Raw genomic sequence first — 19156 nt, 5'->3', positions numbered from 1 at the left:
GAAGTTGAGTTAATGGACCACGAGGCTGTTGTCCTGTTTGCTGATGGAGAATGCTGAACTGGGATCACCACTGGCATGCTGTAGAAAAATTAGCCTTCAAATGTTCAATGGCTGTGGGATCATGGCTACAGAACGTGTGGTGTAGTTAGTCTTTTGCTGTAATTGTTTTAGGAGTAATGTATTCTGGAGAGATTTTTGGAGAGCCCTTTATTTGAAATGGTGAGTTTTGAGTGTTACTAGAGAATTTTAATATCTTCTCTTCAGGAGCAAATCCTGTATTAACAGAGCATTAACAAAATGAACTTCTGTCCTTGGTCCAAACATTTGGCCTTGTCCCACATGTATGTAATACTGATTGAAGGCACTGTCTGTTTCTTTCAGAGGTTCAGTACAGTAGAACATCACACACATTTATTTAGAATCATAGAATCACAGAAGCATTTAGGTTGAAAAATAACTGCAATATCAGAGTTTAATAGTTAGCCCAGCACTGCCAAGTCAATGACTAAACCAGTCCCTAAGTCCCACATCTATATAACTTAGACACCTCCAGGAATGGTGACTCCACCACTTCCCTGAACAGCCTGTTCCAGTGCTTGACAACCTGCCTAGTGAAGAAATTTTCCCTGATATCCAATCTAAAAGTCCTCTGGCACAACCTGAGGCCCTTTCCTGTAGTCCTGTCATTTGTTTCATGGCACAAGAAAGCAACACGCAGTTCATTACACCTATTTTTAGGCAGTTGTAGAGAGAGTGACAAGGCCTCTCTCGAGCCTCCTTTTTCTCCAGGTTAAACACCCCCAGCTCCCTCAGAAGCTCCTCACAGGACCTGTGCTCCAAACACTTCCCCAGCTCCATTCCCTTTTTCTCGCCATGCCCTAGCACCTCAATGTCCTTCTTGTCATGAGGAGCTAAAAACTAAACAAGGATTTGAGGTGTGGCCAATTTTGAGGAGAACAATCACTGCCCTGCTCTTGCTGGATGGACACAGTTTGTAACACAAACTGAGGTGTAGGGTTTGGAGGATTCTGAGCATCTTTTCAGATTCCAGTTGTCAGAAAGCTGGCTTTGCTCTTGAAAGAAGAAATACGTCCTTCAATAAATAGTTTTATGAGTTTGTTTCTGATTGTAGGCAGGAAGAACTTTATTGAAAGCATAAAAATGTGAAGTAATAGTTGCCTACCATCAGAGAATAAATGGTGGTTTTTGTAACAGTAGCTCCAAACATGCAAAACCAGAAGTGGATGTCATGAGCATCTGTTGTCAGTGAAGAGATTCATGGAAAAAAGGGAAAAAATTGGAAAAGCAATACTTTATAGCACTTTCCCTCTTCACTGAAAAAATATGTTATTTCATGCTGACTTCTTTCATTCATTCCTTTTATTTCTTTGCGTGAAATGGGGAGATATTTAATCTTCAGTGGTATTTGGATTGAAGTAGAACCCAGAGTTCTAAAGGTTAAGGAATTAGTATTGTTTAAGTGGTTCATATTTAATTAAGTAAAAAGGCAATTAAATTTTCAGGAATTAAAAATACATTATCAAATATAGCCAAAAAATCCCTCTAAATGATTCCTTCACAGTTGTGAGTGATTTAGCTAGAAAATTGTTTCCCCATTTTTTAAATAATCATCTAGCCTTTGTTTTTAATTGCATTTTCAGCAGCTGTGCTTAAGCCACAATCAGAAGTACTTTTTCTTGCAGTCTTTCTCACAGCAAAAGCTTTCCTGTGTATCAGTATGTATAATTGTGTAATATGCCTGATTATTACTTACAGAATTTGAAGTGAAGTTCTTTGACTAATGTGGTGGTGCTTCTTTCCTCATTTTAGTATGGAAGGACGCCTTTACACCTGGCAGCAAACAATGGCATCCTTGATGTCGTCCGGTTCCTTTGCCTTACCGGTGCCAATGTAGAAGCATTAACCTCTGTAAGTATTGAGAGATGATGTTCTTCTTTTATGCATGATAGCAGAAAAAGATCTCATAGGTGTAGGAAGAGGATGTTAAATTTTGAAATTAAAAAAAAACAAAAACAAAGATGTATGTTATACAGCATGAGTGGTACTTGTTGTATCTCTCTTGTCTACTTGTTCCCTTCCTGCAACTGAATTTGGAACTGATTATGGTACCATACAGCTAGCACTTTGTCTGCACCTAATAATTTCCTCATCTAAGGATTACCTGCATCATTGTGTTTTCTATGAGCACAGTGAGTCACTTCATTAAGGGGTGTGTCATTTCGTATCACATTTGAGAAACATACAAATACACTGTATGTATCTTAAATATTTTTCTTGCTTTAAGGGGGCTAAGAAATTCTGGTTTTATGGTGGGAGACACGTGGTTGCATGGATGAGTGAACTAGCATCCAAGTATCCTGGTGAACTAAATTGTTCATGTCAGATCAGCTAGCACCATTGCTTCCAGTTAGTAACACTGAAGGCAATTTTCATTTTCAGTAAGGTGAGAAACATCCTCCTAATGACATACCCACAGCAGGAATGAAGTGTCCTTCGACATGTGCATGATAAATTATAGGCATCATGCACACCATTACGTATGTTTTGAAAAAACTGACCACGTTTTTTATTCAGATCCGGCAGACCATTTTAAATTGCTGCTCACTGTAACCCATGTATTCTGCTTAGAAATAACTACTGCTCTGTATGAGGAAGACAAGTTGTCATCAGATTTGAGTTGAGTCCACATTTTTCAGAGTTCTTTTCCTAACAAATTATTCCTGAGATGGTTGAAATTGAGGGGGAAAACAAGAAAACTTCTGTATAATTTGCTTTACCCATTTGGTAGAAAATACTAATTTTTGTGTTGTTTTCCTCTAGATTTAGCCCTGCAGTCTCTTCTCTTAAGCACAGACTTCACATAGGAGGAGAATGCCAATAAACTTGGATTTGTGGCTTAAATAAGTTTAGGACTTAATAATTATTTTTTGATAACTATTGAATTGTATATTGGCATGTTCCCTATTAATAATAATGAAATGTGCATAGAGTGGACTTGGTAGGATGCTCTACAGATTTCCTTTGTCACCTGTGTTTGTCTTTTTTTGTTTGTTTGCTACATCCTATTGTGTATATATATCTGCACTACTATGTACTGTAGAGATGAGATAAAAAAAGGATGATGGGGAATTCTTGAGCTGTTACACTTCATTTATGTCATGATGGCTGTGTTGGTATAATTGCCTGTGTGGACACTGTCATTCCAAGATAAAAATACATTTTGTCTCTGTAGCTTAGGTCAGTTTAAAGGACATAACAAAATAAATACTGCTGATACTAAATCTAGCAGGAGCAGTACACTGAATATACGTAATTATCCCTTATTCCAGCAGTGTGGAGGCAGAGAGAAGGAAAAAGTAGGACAGGACCAGAGGAACTTTCATGTTGTGATTTTAATATTTCAGTTTTGCATTGGTTTGCTAGAAGCCTTTTAAACTGTTCTGAAAAGTTTATTAACAGCTCTTTCTGAGCCTGTGCGGTAGAATTAATGGCCTTTTTCTTCTGTCAGTATGCCATTTCTGAAGAGCTAACTTTTCCAACACCATGAAGTAGCTGGGCTGAATTACAAATTCCACTCCTGAAGCATGCAATCATTTCAAATGTTTAAAAATTGCCACAAAACCTCTCTTGTGCTCACATGTTAACTGGCACCATGCAGTTGGATTCTGCTCATGGAAGTTTCTAAACCAACTTTAAAATTGTCAGATTGATTAAAAAATTTTGGATGCAGATGCTTGCAAATGCTATTAAACTCGGGATCAGCTCTTGCAGGCTGTCTGATTTGCAATACAGGGAGCCAGTCAGCCATTGTAATGAAATATTACCAGTAGGTGCAAAATATGCTTTCATGGATCCTGTAACCAAGCCCTTTTTATATGTCAATTTTGGTTACCTATTGCTACACCAGTGTGTAGATACTCTTCAGGAAAGAGAATCGACACACTGCTACTTTTCAGAAAAGCTTGAATAGGAAAATAACTTTCTATTTTGCTTGTAAATGTATTTTCAAATTCTTTTATATAAGATAGTGAAATAAACAAAGTACTCCTTAATTAGTTACCTCTTACCAAAATTTAAAACAATACAATAGCATAAGATAGCTGTAATAGTCGAAGTAGTTCAATTTTTCTTTTATTCTTTTGAATATTAAACTGCTAATCTGTGAAACATAGGTGACTAAATCGCAAGACTAGAATGCTGAAGGCAGCTTTGCTTCTCCTTTTAAACTTGCTGTTGTAATTTAAACTGTATGCCTTATAAGTTTCTTACTTTCTGGAATCCTCCAGTGGCTGATATGCCACTGTCAGTCTTTATCCATTGGTAAACAAACATTCACCTACTATTCATGTAAGTCAATATGTTGATGTGTCCCTTCTTTGTGACCTTTTAAATCTGTTCCATGGGCAGTATCTAGAAATCACTATCATCTTCTAATTGGTGAGAAAGAGAGATGGAATTCAGGGGGAGGAGTGTTGACTTTGCTCTCAGACTCTGAATTTAAAGTATTGTGTTGCCGCGGCATCTAGATACCCATCTGTAAAAGAAAGCTGAAGGAACTGCTGCTAACAATTTGTGTTTTAACAGGATGGGAAAACAGCAGAAGATCTTGCCAGAGCAGAGCAGCATGAACATGTAGCCAGTCTGCTTGCAAGACTTAAAAAGGTTGGAAATGCATGAATTTTAAGTGAGGTTTTCATCAAAAGCATTCTAAAAGCTGTTGCAAAATTCCTTGCTGCAATGGTGTCTTTTTTTTTCTTTTTTGCTTTTTTATATTTTAATTTGAAATGATGGCCTCAAAGCAAATATGTACATATTAAAGAAGCTGGCTAAGCTAGTCTGCACCACTGATTTGTATCTATCAGTTTCTGACAGTCCCTAGCAAAGCATTTAAGGTGTTTAGTAGAAAATAAGCTCTTAAGAATTAGCACATCCCCCAAGATTACTTATTTCCTCAGCATCACCATTTCACTTAGATCAAGGTTATGAAGAATGGGGGGTTTGTGCCCCTTACAAAAATGTCAGTAGCATATGTAACAGTTGCCTAACTTCTCAATATTGTATTTTAATTCTGCATCTTCAGGATATCCAAATGTCTTGCCAATTAGAACAAAGAGATGACCTGGGCTTGTTGTAAGGCAATATGTCTGACACATCTGATACACATTGATTAGTCATATAGGCAGCATCATTCACGCTGGGAAAGTTCAGAGCCTGTTTGCCTGGAGACTACAGGCAAGAGCCAGACAAATTAAAATAATCCTGTTATAATTATAGTGATGAGTCTGTGATTTGAGAAATTGAAACAAATGACCATTTCTCTTGCTAGAAGATGATGCACACTGGTAGAAGTAGAATCATGTCCTTTAGGCCAGCCAGCAAATCTATACTTCCTAGGATTGTAAACTAGGTGTGTGAAGATGTGAGAAAGTGTAAAGTTCAGACTTCCTTTGCAATGGCAGCTTTTGTAAAGTTTGTCATAATAGGCTCCATTTTACATAGTTACATCTCCACACTGAATTCTTATTTGTGTCTGCATGTAGGCAGGTAAATTTGTGATTTATTAATGATGTAAATATGAAAATAATACAAATTTACTTAGAACAAAGGAAGAAGGTCAGATCTCTTTTGAAAGAAATATTAGTAAATTGTAACTCTCTTCTTGATAGTGGACTCTACATTACTGAAGGCCTGTCTCTATATATGTGGGAAAAATGCATAGTAACAATAAACTTCATTAGATTATACTTTGTAACAGAGAATCTGATCAATTGAAATTAACAAATTAGATCTAAACACTGAAAATAGTCTAGTACTACTTAAAATGGTCAGCATCATGTAGTATAGACCATACCTTCCATTTATTTTTGGTGCTTGTGAAGTATTTTGCATCTAACACAGACACAAGAAGAACCTGCTATCATAGTGGCTCTTATGGAGGATTCAGGATTAGCTGTAAAGAGTGCAGTGTTTGCACTGTCACTAAATTACTAAATAAGTGCCTTCTGGTGAGGAATGAACAAAATTGAATACACTACTGTTTCTGTCAAATTTCTCAGTTCATTTGCTGCATGCTTATAATTCAGGGGGGGCTTATCCTATATGTAAATAAGGTGGAAATGCAGAATAGAACCTCTATTTCATCTCCAAGTGGGAGAATGAAGAAACGGAAGATGAGTCTAGTTCCTTTCCCCTCACACTTTTCTGCTTTCTCCCTGTTTCCTTGAAATTCACCCAAACATGAGAAGCACAGAAAAAGTTGATGTAAAGAAAAGAGAAGAAATGCACACTGAGTTGTTGGATGGTTTAGGTGATAGCTGTCACAGCAAAATTCTTCACTGCTGCATGTATATTCTACAAGAGTGTGTATATTGGTTAACCTTCTGAGACTGCTGGGTTAGGAGAATGGGCACTGAAAGAGACTAGTTTTGACACTTTGCCCTCTCCATTGGAGATAGAAATAGTTCCATTCACTGATTTGAGCCTGAAGACATGCAATTTTCACGAAACATCAAGGTGGCTCTTGAGAGTGAGAATTAAACTCTCCTGTCGCCCTGTCCAGTAACTGATGGACATTATGAACCAGATGAACACCAGTCTGGCAAGAAAGTGTATCTGAACCTCATGTTGAGTTTTTTGAGAGGCAAAAATTCCCTGCCACACATTCTGATTTCTTCTTTGTGTTGAATTCTAGGATACACACCGCATGATTTTCATCCAGCAGCTGAGGCACACACAGAGTCCACAGCCCCGGATCAAACTGAAGTTGTTTGGATACTCTGGCACTGGGAAAACCACCTTAGTGGAGTCCCTCAAGTGTGGCCTGATACGAAGCTTTTTCCGAAGACGTAGGCCTAGGCTCTCCTCCACAAACTCAAGCAGATTCCCCCCATCTCCTTTGTCTTCCAAACCTTCAGGTATGGTTTTAAGCCATAATGTTTGTATGAGAAAATGGTTTCCTCTTATTCTCTAAGCTCCTAAGGACAAGCTGTTGGCTGCCTTGCAAAAGACAGGACTGCCTAATCATGTAAGAAACAAATGACAAAGGGAGAGGGAATTGATTTCCTTGTGCACAGGCTTATACCTAAAGTAAGAGGAAGAGGGACCAGTGAGTGTGAAGGATAGATGAGTAAGGTTTACATGCTGCATAAGTGAACTTGTAGAGTGGAGGACAGGATTTGTAAACACTGCTGTTTATTTTTCACAGAAAGTCCTAGGCTGCAAACATCAGTGTCATAACTAGCTTCCTTTTTGCTGGAGGAACTTCGATAAACACTGCAAAATTGGACCAGTTGCTGCATCTCTATGTGATTTTTAAGTAATAACAAGTTTCAGAACTGCCTCTAATGCCTTGGAGTGCTTTTCCTTAAGGTACAGGATTGAATTAGCCCAGCTAGAGTTGTCTAAAATCGTGTTCAGGCAAGCTGAAAATGGAAGTTGTCTAAAGTGAAGAAAGCATTTGCAAATATTAGGGAATAGATTGCTCATGATGCACCAGCTGGCCTGTGCAAAATGGGAAGAAGTACAAGGTGTGGAGGAACTAGCTAGGTTTACACTTAAGCATGTGCCCAGTTTTTGAAGAATTCACAGGGGGACAGTGGAAAGGCAAGTGAACTGTTTGTCTGGGTCCCTTTTCTAACACTGGGAGCCTACACAAGCAAGGTAAGCTGAGGAGCTCAAGTTTAAACTGATGTTTAGAAGTAGTCTTACTGTGTCAGTTTTAGATGAGGCCAGGGTTTTTGTTTTTTTTTTTAAAAAAAAACTTTTGGATGATACAGGTTGGGATTTTGTTCATCGTTTTAAAGCAGTATTAGAAGAGTGTTAGCAATAGTTTCCATCTCTGCTTTCTCTCTGTTCACCTGAGGAAGCTATAGGTCATTCACAGAGTGGCTTAACAAGGCAAGATACATGCCATAGACATTGTTATTGCATTTGAGTTTACTTAACACAAGGGCCTCACATCTGTGACAACAGAAAAAAAGGACTTGATTAAATTAATCAATCAGAGGTTCTTGATTTATTTATCTTAATTTACTGTGTCATACAAAGGGCGATAAATCACTCAGGGAATTCCTGAAATCAGTTCCTGGAGGCAGTACAAGATTTTGACTGAAGATAGATTTTTTTCTGTTTGTAGGTAACATAACTAAAGAAAAGGTGTTATGTGCTCACACCATCATAAAATCAGAAAGATTCCTACCTAGTCACACTGGAAAATCAGTGTAGAAATAAAGGTGAATCTGAAGCATGCACTTCAAAAGAGCTTAGCTAGATATAAAGCCAAAAAAGATGTGCAGTTCTATACATACAAAGTTACTGTGGTGTTATTTTAGTATTTGGAAGTTCGGGTTTTGTTTCTTTCAGTATATGTTCTTTTTGGATGTAAATCATTATATAGCATTTCAATTATATTATAAGCTGAGATATATATAATCAGATAAACATTTAAATCAGTACAATTTGGTCTATACTTGGTCACATGATTTGTTTGTTTATATTCTTGTTTAAATTCTGTAAAAATAAGTGTGCAAATTCACTAAGTATTTATTTACAAGAGCCAAAAGACTTAAAATATTACACTAGGAGATCAAACATGAAAGTGTAGGTTTACAGCTAACTAGTAATCTCTTTCTATTGTAAAACCCAAATACTAGAATTTGCCAACTAGTGGAGGAAAGAAATCTTTCTCCACTAGATGGTGCAAGTCAGTTAAAAGCCTTTTTGTTTCTCATTTGCACTCTGAGAATCTGACTAAACAAGAAACTTAAAAATTGCGTATTAGTAAAATAATTTTGGTAAAAGGCCTGCTTTTCTCCCTGAACATCCTGGATTCACTTGTTGCACAGTGATATTTTTTAGCATTTCTTACAGGAATCCATAATATGAATATGTGACATTTCCATGCCACTAATAATAGATCATGCAATGAAACTGTAGCCCTTAGCCTAAAAAAGAAAGGCAGTATATCTTTACAACATAGAACTTTAGCTACTCAAACCTTTCATGCACATAAATTTCAATCTTCTTCTATGCTTCCCTCTCAGAGTTATATCTGCTAAAGAACAAAAGTGCTTTATAGGATCATTCTAATATTTTAATCACTCAGAATAAGAAAGTAGTTATGTACACCCACAGCTTCATAGACATCTGCTTTCTCTGAAGTGCCCTTTGGGCTTTTTAGTCTGCTTTTATGACTTGAATACTTGTTTTGAAGTGGTCTTGTTGTAATTTTCACATGGTTTGTAATCTCATTTTCCTTTCCCTGACCCAGTTTCAGTAAGTATTACGAATCTTTATCCTGGTTGTGAAAATGTCAGCGTGAGAAGCCGTAGTATGATGTTTGAGCCAGGCCTGACCAAAGGGGTATTAGAAACTTTTGTATCCCCTGCTCATCACTCTCACTTCTCTTCTGATGACCAGTCCACCAAGGCCATTGACATCCAGAATGCCTGCTTGTATGGTAAGAAGAGCCCTGGAGCCTTAATGCTGCAGGACAGTTAATGCCATTTAACTTGTTTTTTAAAATAAAAATGGGGGGGAAATTCTGACTTGATACAGTAGTGACTGTATTTGACAATCCAGCACTGGTGGGATTTAATTTGTTTGAGAAAGTAAATCTGCCTGAATTATTGTAGTTGTTGTAATATACATTTTAATCACTCATGTCAGATCTTTACAGTATTACATAGAAATGTTTTTGAGGTGAGTAAGTGGGAGAGTAGAAAAGAGGGATTTGGTATGACAGGAGCAGGTCGGAAAAGTAGCTACTAATATGAAGGTTTCTTCACCTATACTATATGTCATCTGGGGATTTTATCAGGTTACGTTCGGTCCCCTTTAGTCCTCACCATTTAAGTATATTCCTGGCTATCTGAAGGAAATACTGTTTTCACTTCATGTCAGGGCTGGAGCATATTTGATGAGCACTGGAGTTCATCAGTCATAGTGAGTGGAGCTTCTGATTCAATTTCATTTTGTGCAAGGAAACTAACTGCTCTGCAGTTGAAGCCAGTTAGCAGTAAGAGAGGTCAGTCACAGAAGGTGTCAGAAGTACGCACAAGGCTTTTGGCTCTGAGACCACACAAATTGTCCTTATACTCCACCAGCCATAGTAATTGCCATTTACATAGGCAGTCAGATCTCTTCTTCATAAGGAAAATGCTTTGTGTACCTTAGCAGGTGCAATTTTGAAGGTGGGTTAGTATTAATCAAGAGTTTACTTTGGAGACAGAAACCTGTTTATGAGTGCACAATAACAAATGCAGTGACAAAACATTTATCCTAGATGCTGAAGAGTTCACCAGGTAGCTAAAGCTTGTTCTTTGTGCAGGAAACAGAGTTGTGCCATGGGCTGTCAGAAGTACTTTCTTTTCTTTCTCTGCATTGTCTTGGTACAGAACAAAATGTACACACAGGTGAACTCTGAGTAGCTGCACTCATAACAGCAGTTTGGAGTGTTTTGACTTCTCTCCTCGTAAAAGTTTGAGGTGCATCTTAATCACCATTTTTTTAATAAGTAGTACAAGTGCAGCAGATACCACTCTAATCAGATGGAGCATGTGGGAAGTGCAACATACTAACACTTTTCTCACCCAAAGCTAAAGGAGATGGCAAAAAGAAGCATGGATCTCTTAGAACCCTTAACATAGTGATTTGTCATCTCTGATGTACCCTGACATACTATGTGAATAATACAATTCTGTAAAGCAAAGCAGCTTCTCCTTAGAATGTGCTTCAATAGTTTTTAAAGTCACTGGTGGCATGTTAAGAATAATTAATAAAAATTTACGTTTTTTTGAGGTGAACAGGAAAATAATGGGAGCCATTATTCTTGGTTTTCAAGACTATTGTAAGATCTGATGCTATTGTTCAAGGCAAAACTCAATTTAATTGCATAAGACTGTATGCATTTAACACAGGTACTTACATGTGGCATCTTGCTAAATGTCCTAGAGAAGGAATGTGAGAAAGGAACAAATTTTGTGGGTCTAACTGCTAAGCTTCTGAAACTGACAGAAACTTGTTCCCTTTGTTCATGATTGCATTTTCAGTCTTTCTTTATCACATGCATACAGTTTATGTTTGTGAAAGTTTGAATCACATTAAATGTTTTGTTTGTATTTCCATGGCCAGAAGATGTTTCATGCTTATTGATGAAGTGCAATCTCTCCATCTGTTTGTCTGTTTTTCAGGAGTTGGTGATTTCAGCATCTGGGAATTCTCTGGGAATCCTGTGTACTTCTGCTGTTATGATTATTTTGCTGCAAACGATCACACGGCAATTCACATAGTGCTTTTTAGTCTTGAGGAGCCTTATGAAATACAGTTAAACCAAGTGACTTTTTGGCTCAATTTCCTGAAATCATTGGTCCCTGTTGAGGAGCCAATAGGTATGTTCTTATGCTTGGTAATAAAGTATTAGAGGTCTGTAGAATAAAGCTTCTTTTATTTCTCTGCAACTCTGTACATCATCCATGTTGGGTGTCTTCATCTCCATGTATTCAAACAAACTTCACATTAGGTTTCTTGGTAAAAGGGAATTTTATGTGTGGAAGAAGCCAGAAGAATTGTACACACCACTTGGTTGTACACACAACATTGTGCAAAGAGTTAGTTATTTTCTCTCTGTGTGTTCTGTTCATTTCTGTATGCCTTGTATCAGACAGACAATGAGCCAAGGCCAGCTCTTAGTTTTTGGTTCAGGCATCTGCATTTGTTTATTTTCTGGTTTTGATCAAATTACAATGTTAATAATGTCACCATTTGGATCTAAACAACAATAAATTACCTGTGAAAGTTAAAGCTCAGAAATTTGCAAAAAAGGTGGCAAAGCTGCAAATAAAGCTAATTTGCAACTGCTGAAAGCTTTTAATGGCTCCTCAGTCTCAGCTGATGTTTTCCTCTTGGATTCTGATCATCAGGATTACTTAGATACTTAGCTTAAATCTGTGTTTATACTGTTTTTATACATATACTGTGTTTATACACATGAGTACCCGTGCATCTCTATATTGTTGCAAATCTCTCAAGTAATATCTAGTAACTGACATTTATAGAAAAGTTAAAACTCTTGAAATTACTTTCCAGTTATTTTTTTAAGTCCTTAGCTGCCAATTAAAAAAAAAAAAAAAGAAGAAGTGCTATGCAGAGATTTGGGGAAATGTGGCTTTTTATGAATTAACCAAGATTATGTAGCCCTTAGTTTATGAAAACTGAGTGGGATTGGGTGTACTGCCTCTTTTAAACATAGTTTAATGATGTCTTCTCTTTTCTGGAATATGAGTTTGAGAAGAAATTGAAAACTCTGTGTTCTGTACTGTCACCTCATTCATGCCATTTGTATCTTTCTTTCCTTCTTTCTCATTCTTTTTCATGGCTTCTGCCAGGCTTTCCTACTTAACTCTCACCTAAGTGAGAGGTCATTGTTTGTGTAAGTACTTCAAAATAACATTCATATCAACATATGAATGTTGTAGACATTTTGTGTTCTTACAGTCCTCTGTTCTCCACCTGTAATATTCAGGACTATCCAAAGATTATGCAAAACCCTTTAAAGAAGCTGTGATTTCCAATTATTTTTTCCTCATGCTGTCATAGTTTGTAGTTAGTAGCTATATCATTAGTGCTACTGATTACTGTTTTTGTTAAACCAATAAAGCAACACAGTATAAATGTATCTGATGTTATTCAAATAGTGTAGCTATTAAAATTGGGCCTTATATAGACAATCCTGTAAGCAGGTAATTGCCAGAGTACCAGCAGTTAATGGCTGTACTTGGAGTTGGTAAATCACCAAAGAAGTGGTTGGTATAAGGAATGTAGAATGTATTTCAGCTTTTCTGGCTCCGTATCAGCCACCTCCATAGGCATGCCTCGTAGTGTGGGAATCCTCTTGTTTTTCTTCTAGCATTTGGTGGAAAGCTGAAAAGTCCCCTGCGTGTTGTTTTGGTTGCCACACATGCTGACATAGTTAATCTGCCTCGGCCTGTTGGGGGAGAGTTCTGGTATGACAAAGACATGTCCCTGTTGAAAGAAATCAGAAACAGGTAAGTGGGAAGTATATTTGTACATAGTGTTTAAACGTGCTAATTGGAAAGAAAAATGCAAAACTAAAATGCATTGGAATAGGTAAAAGGTTTTTATATGGCTTATATGATATTATGACATTTTGAATATGTTCAGGAAACATATGTTGTGCTAAAATTGAAACATTTACCAATATTACAGGGAGTAAGCTGCCCTGAGTGAGCTAAAATGAGCCAAGTGGTGTCAAAATTTATTGTGGTGTAGGCAGTCTTACCCTGTACACACTGGGCTACATCCAAAGACCAATTCCAATTTTCAATCTAATATCTTGGTTTTTGGGTTTTGCACTGTAAAAGTAGGCCATTTGCAGGTAAAATCTCTGGATGCAAAATGCAAAAGAGGAAACTTTACAAGAAAACTACCCTTAGGTCTTTACTGATTTAGGATAGGTATGAAATAAAACATAAATGATGCCTGGAAGTACTCCCCACACAATTTGCAGAAAGCTGGACATTGTGGAGTCACAGGTGACAAGATAATCTAAGAGATACCTAGAAGTTAGCAAAACTTCTAGAATTCTTCAGCAAATGTCTGGAGTACATGCTAAAGGTAGATGGAAATAGGGAATTTTCCACAAACATACTATTGTTTAAAGTAACAATACATTATCTTCAGAGTGAGCATGTAGGTGGGAAACACTGGGTATGAGAAATATCCATACCTGCAAGTACAGATGCTTGTCTGGGCTGTACAGGAAACAGAGGTAGAAATTCCAGCACAACAGTGGTGTAAGAGGGGGGCTGTATCTTAATCAATTGAAATAAACCAATAGAAAAATACCTGTGTGTCATCTTTGGTGCTGGAATCATTTTAAATGCAAATCTGTCCAGAGCTAGGAAAACAGGTTTGTGTGATTGGAAAGTCAAAAGGAAGTGAGAAAGAGAGCTGTCAACAGCAATGACTATTAAACTATTTAAAGTGAGAAGAAAGCAAGCAACAGATATTAAGATCTTAAAAATAATAAATGCCTGTAACCTTTTCTCTGGTAAAATGTTTTGTTTTTAAATTACAAGTTATGTGACATATTTACAGTTTTCTTAGGCATATTCACTCTTCATCCTGAGAGAAAACAATTTTCTCTCTATATCTCTGATTATTTTCAAGAAAATTTTACAGCAGCTATAGTGTCTCTGGTTATAAAATATCTCAGCATAATCATTACTTAAATTTCATCATTCCTTGAGGAAAAACAACTCTAGTAAAAGTTAAGACTGAAGTACAATTGTATTAAGAAATTAACTAAGTTAATAATAATTATTTTCCTTTAGATTTGGAAATGATTTGCAAATTTCAGACAAGTTATTTGTCCTGGATGCTGGAGCATCTGGGTCTAAAGATATGAAGCTTCTCCGAAATCACTTGCAAGAAATAAGAAGCCAGATAATTTCTGTAAGTAGTGTCTAATGGTCTGGGTTGGATCAGCCAAAATGTGAATATCTTGTGTAATAATCTACTGTAAATTTCAAACTTAAAACAATGAAGCATACAGAAACCAATATTGTTTCAATGTTCTAACGGCACACTTTACAGGTCTTGTGATAAATAAACCCTTGGCATCAAAGATTCAGTCAGTATTTTCAAAATAGCAGCTGCTCTGAGCAGATAACCAAAATCCTGTCTGTTGAAAGGAAATAATTTGAGATTTCAGTTTTATGTCATAACTTTGTTTTTTGATTGGCAGTGATTTGATTCCAGCATTGGCTTCCCCTTTTTGGGATTTTTTTTTTTTAATCAGCGTAGTAGAGAAACAGAGAAATATAGAGAAATTATAGAGAAACAGAGAAATATATTATAAGTATATTTCAGGAAAATAATTTTTTTTCACAAAAAATCCACCAGAGTAGAACAGTTTTCTCAACTGTTAGAAAGATAATTTCAAATATGGATATGTAGGATGAATAGGATTTAACTTTTTGACTGTGTTTTTATTTGAAAAATATTGCTTGCAGTTGTATCTATATATGTAGGTATATGCATATGAGACTAAAGATAAAGTAGCCATGGTTTGATGTTACCACCATGAATCCATGGAGACGTTCATACTAAGGGTGACCAAATAAAATATTTTGTAGCCTGTGTTAAATGGATTAATACTTTGTTACACACCAACAAGATTTTCTGCAGCCACTTTTGAAGCTTTTTTTTTTTTGTAATTAATTACAGGTCGATGTACTATTGAGTTAATTCTGTGGGTTGAGGAAAATATTTGGATTCATGCAAAATTCAGCCTATTTTACATTCCTGATGTAAGCTTTGTAAGCTTTCCTTCTCTAAGAAAGCTTTATTATAACTATGGTCACTAGTTTGAAGGGGTTTACTGCATAAGAAGTGGAGGCTGTGGTTTGAGAATACAACGAGAGGGCATCAGTGAAGTGTAAGGCAAACAATACATCAAAGTGCCATTTTTGTTTCTTATTTAGTACCCTGATATCTCATCTTTTGAAGTAAATTGGTCCTGCAAAGATATTGATGAGTACAGATTCTAAATAAATTCTGATAATTTTAGAAACAAGAATTAACTTACAGATGTATGATGGCAACTCATTATGATAATTGGAAAATTTGCTTATTTCAGTGAAAAACTGGTTTCTGCAATTCGCCTTTCTAAGAAAAGATAGATAGATCTTATGGCAAGTGAATGCCAGATGAAAGAGTAAGGATCCAGCACAAAGGGAACTCTTTAGATCTGAATATTCATTATGAATGCATTAGACTGCCAGAAAAAAAAATTATTACCACTATTCTCAAATGGATGCTTTTTGTGCTTTTCTAAGACTTGCCCACCTATGACTCACCTGTGTGAAAAAATAATCTCCACACTGCCTTCCTGGAGAAAAATTAATGGACCCAACCAGCTGATGTCCTTACAGCAGTTTGTGTATGATGTACAGGAACATCTTAATCCCCTAGCAAGTGAAAATGACCTACGGCATATTGCACAGCAGTTGCATAGCATAGGAGAAGTAAGTATTTTTATCTAAATTCTATCTCTTTATTTGCAAGATACTGTTCAGGTAGAATATTGCTTTATGAGTTTAAGCAAATGTCTAAAGTTGTTTGGTTTTTTTTTTTTCCTCTTCAGACATCATAAGAAGTAGAGAATGCTTATTAACACTTCATGCTATCGTTATGTCTTGTGGCTTCTATTTTGTTCAGTGTAATCTCTTTGAGACAGGAAGAACTATAGTTTATTGCTATGATTGTATGAATATATAATACCCGGAAAGGATCACTGTTATCACCTTCTATGAAGTGTTCACTGCATATGAGAGATTTATATATGTTCACTAGAAATCAAATAGTAGGATAACACCTTTGCCTAAACAGCTTTTCAGAGCATGACTATGCTTTCCAGATGTTGGGCTCTAATAATTTCATTAGTAGTGGAATATAACAAGATCTGGTTTTTGTTCTGAGTACTTGCCATATATTTAAATGCACTGTTGTTTTCTCCTGTGTGCGGTGCTAATTAAATTGTTGGGTCAGTCTGTTAGGAAGGTGTGAATGTGGGCTATCATCTTCACAAGATGTAAACAGTAACTTTCATATTTATAAACAGATTAACATTATGCAGAGTGAAACTGTCCAAGATGTTGTGCTTCTGGATCCTCGCTGGCTCTGTTCTAATGTCCTTGGAAAAATCTTGTCAGTGGAGAACCCAAAAGCCCTCCATCACTATAGAGGTCGGTACACCATAGAGGACATCCAACGTTTGGTGACAGATAGTGACATAGAAGAACTGATACAGATTTTGGATGCCATGGATATTTGTGCAAGGGACCTTAGCAGTGGAGCAATGGTGGATATTCCTGCTCTCATAAAGACTGACAATCTCCACAGGTCTTGGACAGATGAGGAGGATGAAGTGCTGATTTATGGTGGTGTTAGAATCGTTCCTGTGGAACATCTTACCCCATTTCCTTGTGGAATTTTTCACAAAGTTCAGGTGAATCTCTGCAGGTGGATTCATCAGCAGAGCACAGAGGGAGATGCTGATATACGTCTCTGGGTAAATGGATCAAAGATTATGAATCGTGGAGCTGAGCTTTTAGTGCTGCTGGTCAACCATGGGCAGGGTATAGAGGTTCAAGTTAGAGGACTGGAAACAGAGAAGATCAAGTGCTGTTTACTTCTGGATTCTGTGTGCAGCACCATTGATAACTTAATAGCCACAACCTTACCAGGTCTTCTGACCGGGAAATATTACCTCAGTCCTCAGCAGCTGAGGGAACATCATGAACCAGTAATGGTCTACCAGCCTAGAGACTTTTTCCGTGCACAGAGTCAAAAAGAGACATCACTAACTAACACTATGGGGGGATATAAAGAGAGCTTTAGCAGTATACTGTGTTTTGGATGTCTTGATGTTTACTCCCAGGGAAGCCTAGGAATGGATATTCATGTTTCTGATCTGAATCTACTTACCAGGAGAAAACTAAGTCGACTTTTGGATCCACCTGATCCAATGGGCAAAGACTGGTGCCTTCTTGCCATGAACCTGGGCCTCCCTGATCTTGTTGCAAAGTACAACACAAATAATGGAACACAAAATTACTTTCTCTCAAGCCCAGTTCATGCTCTTCTGCAGGAATGGAGTAATGCACCTGACAGCACTGTAGGCATACTAATGTCTAAGCTGAGGGAATTAGGTCGCAGAGATGCTGCAGATTTCTTACTGAAGGCATCTTCAGTATTCAAAATTAATTTTGATGCTAATGGTCAAGAGGCTTATGCCTCCAGTTGCAACAGTGGCACATCTTACAACTCAATTAGTTCTGTAGTGTCACGGTAAGAGGAGGTGTTTTGCATGGGCATCCTTTCAAGGTGCAGAAAGGATAGAAGATACAATATAAAGTTACAGTGCATACTAATTTATGAGCTTTTGCATCAGAGGATTCTTCTCTGGCACCACCTTTTTTGTGCATAAACTTTCTACTCCTAACTGTGAATCGTTGCTCTTTATTAAAAAGACTGGTGTACTTCTGGTGGTTTAAAACTATTTCTGATTGAGAATGTGCTGCTTAATACTGCCATTTCAACTGGAAAGTCTTAACTTTTGGATTATGTACTGCAACTGTTTTATATAAATCTCCCCATAAAAGGTAGGGAGAGGTGAATAGCACATAGTACCTTATATGTGTGTTTCTTACCTCCTATTTTTTTTCTTTTCTCTGTGTCCTCTGCTTAACATTTTTTTTTATATTTGTAAGGAGAGAAATCCACCATTTGTGGTCAGTCTGACCAAACTTAAGCGCATTGTTTTTAGCTGAAAAAGTGAGTGCCTTTTGCAGAAGGGAGAGTGCAGTTGATTTGAATGACCCTGCTGGAGTTACAAGAACATGCTACCTCTGTTTCACTTAAATTGTCTGCATGCTTATCATTGCAAGTGGTGCTTGCCTGTTAATTTTTCCTGCACTTCTAAGTCATTGGTGATGACTCACGCAGAGCATTCTTGTGCCAGTACTATAGGTATAGATGTGATACCTAATCAACTTCGATTACAGTCAAATCATAATGTGAAAATCTCTTAAACTTGCCAATTATCATGCTTTGTTATTTCCATGCACCTCAGGTAAAAGTTCATATCATTATGATAGAGTTCAAAACACACAAGTGTTGGATACTGCAGAATAATATTGTCTAGCTGTCAGTTGTAATTTGTGTATAACAAAGGTTTTCTACTATTAGATCCTGCATTACTTACTTCCTGTACTTGAAAACTTTGATGGGGATAAAAAAATAAAAAAGGAAGCAAGGTTCCTTGCAGTGATAACTTTAAAATTGTTATGAGGGAATATGACCCATTCTCTGTTCTAAAAAGCATGTAATTTTCATGGTGCGATATGTGTTTGTTTATATATATTGTATGTATATATATTAAGACTATTTTTTCCTTAATCTTACATTGTAGTAAATTTTAAAGGATTTTTCTACAAATAAACTGTTGCTTGTTGCATCCTTTTTGATCACTTTCTGTTGCTGAAGAGTATCAAAGCTTCTCTTTTTGTTACAGTCAGAATTGAGAGGAGGCAATGCCTGCCTTCTGAAGTTC

General features: G+C 36.9%; 1 protein-coding gene across 1 annotated transcript in view; it reads left to right on the top strand.

Moving 5' to 3' along the window:
* DAPK1 (death associated protein kinase 1) overlaps nucleotides 1-17896 on the top strand; it is an 83303-nt gene extending 65407 nt beyond the window's left edge. The window contains exons 17-25 of the mRNA XM_062512669.1: nucleotides 1831-1929; nucleotides 4606-4683; nucleotides 6713-6935; nucleotides 9290-9478; nucleotides 11211-11408; nucleotides 12926-13064; nucleotides 14373-14493; nucleotides 15879-16067; nucleotides 16664-17896. Of these exons, the coding sequence (XP_062368653.1) occupies nucleotides 1831-1929; nucleotides 4606-4683; nucleotides 6713-6935; nucleotides 9290-9478; nucleotides 11211-11408; nucleotides 12926-13064; nucleotides 14373-14493; nucleotides 15879-16067; nucleotides 16664-17896 (2469 nt within the window). The remainder of the gene's footprint in view (nucleotides 1-1830; nucleotides 1930-4605; nucleotides 4684-6712; nucleotides 6936-9289; nucleotides 9479-11210; nucleotides 11409-12925; nucleotides 13065-14372; nucleotides 14494-15878; nucleotides 16068-16663) is intronic.
* The last annotated feature ends 1260 nt before the right edge of the window (nucleotides 17897-19156 follow it).

This window comes from Cinclus cinclus, chromosome Z (genome assembly GCF_963662255.1).
Source record: "Cinclus cinclus chromosome Z, bCinCin1.1, whole genome shotgun sequence".
Taxonomy (NCBI): Eukaryota; Metazoa; Chordata; class Aves; order Passeriformes; family Cinclidae; genus Cinclus; species Cinclus cinclus.
This window is presented reverse-complemented; position numbering and strand designations above follow the sequence as displayed.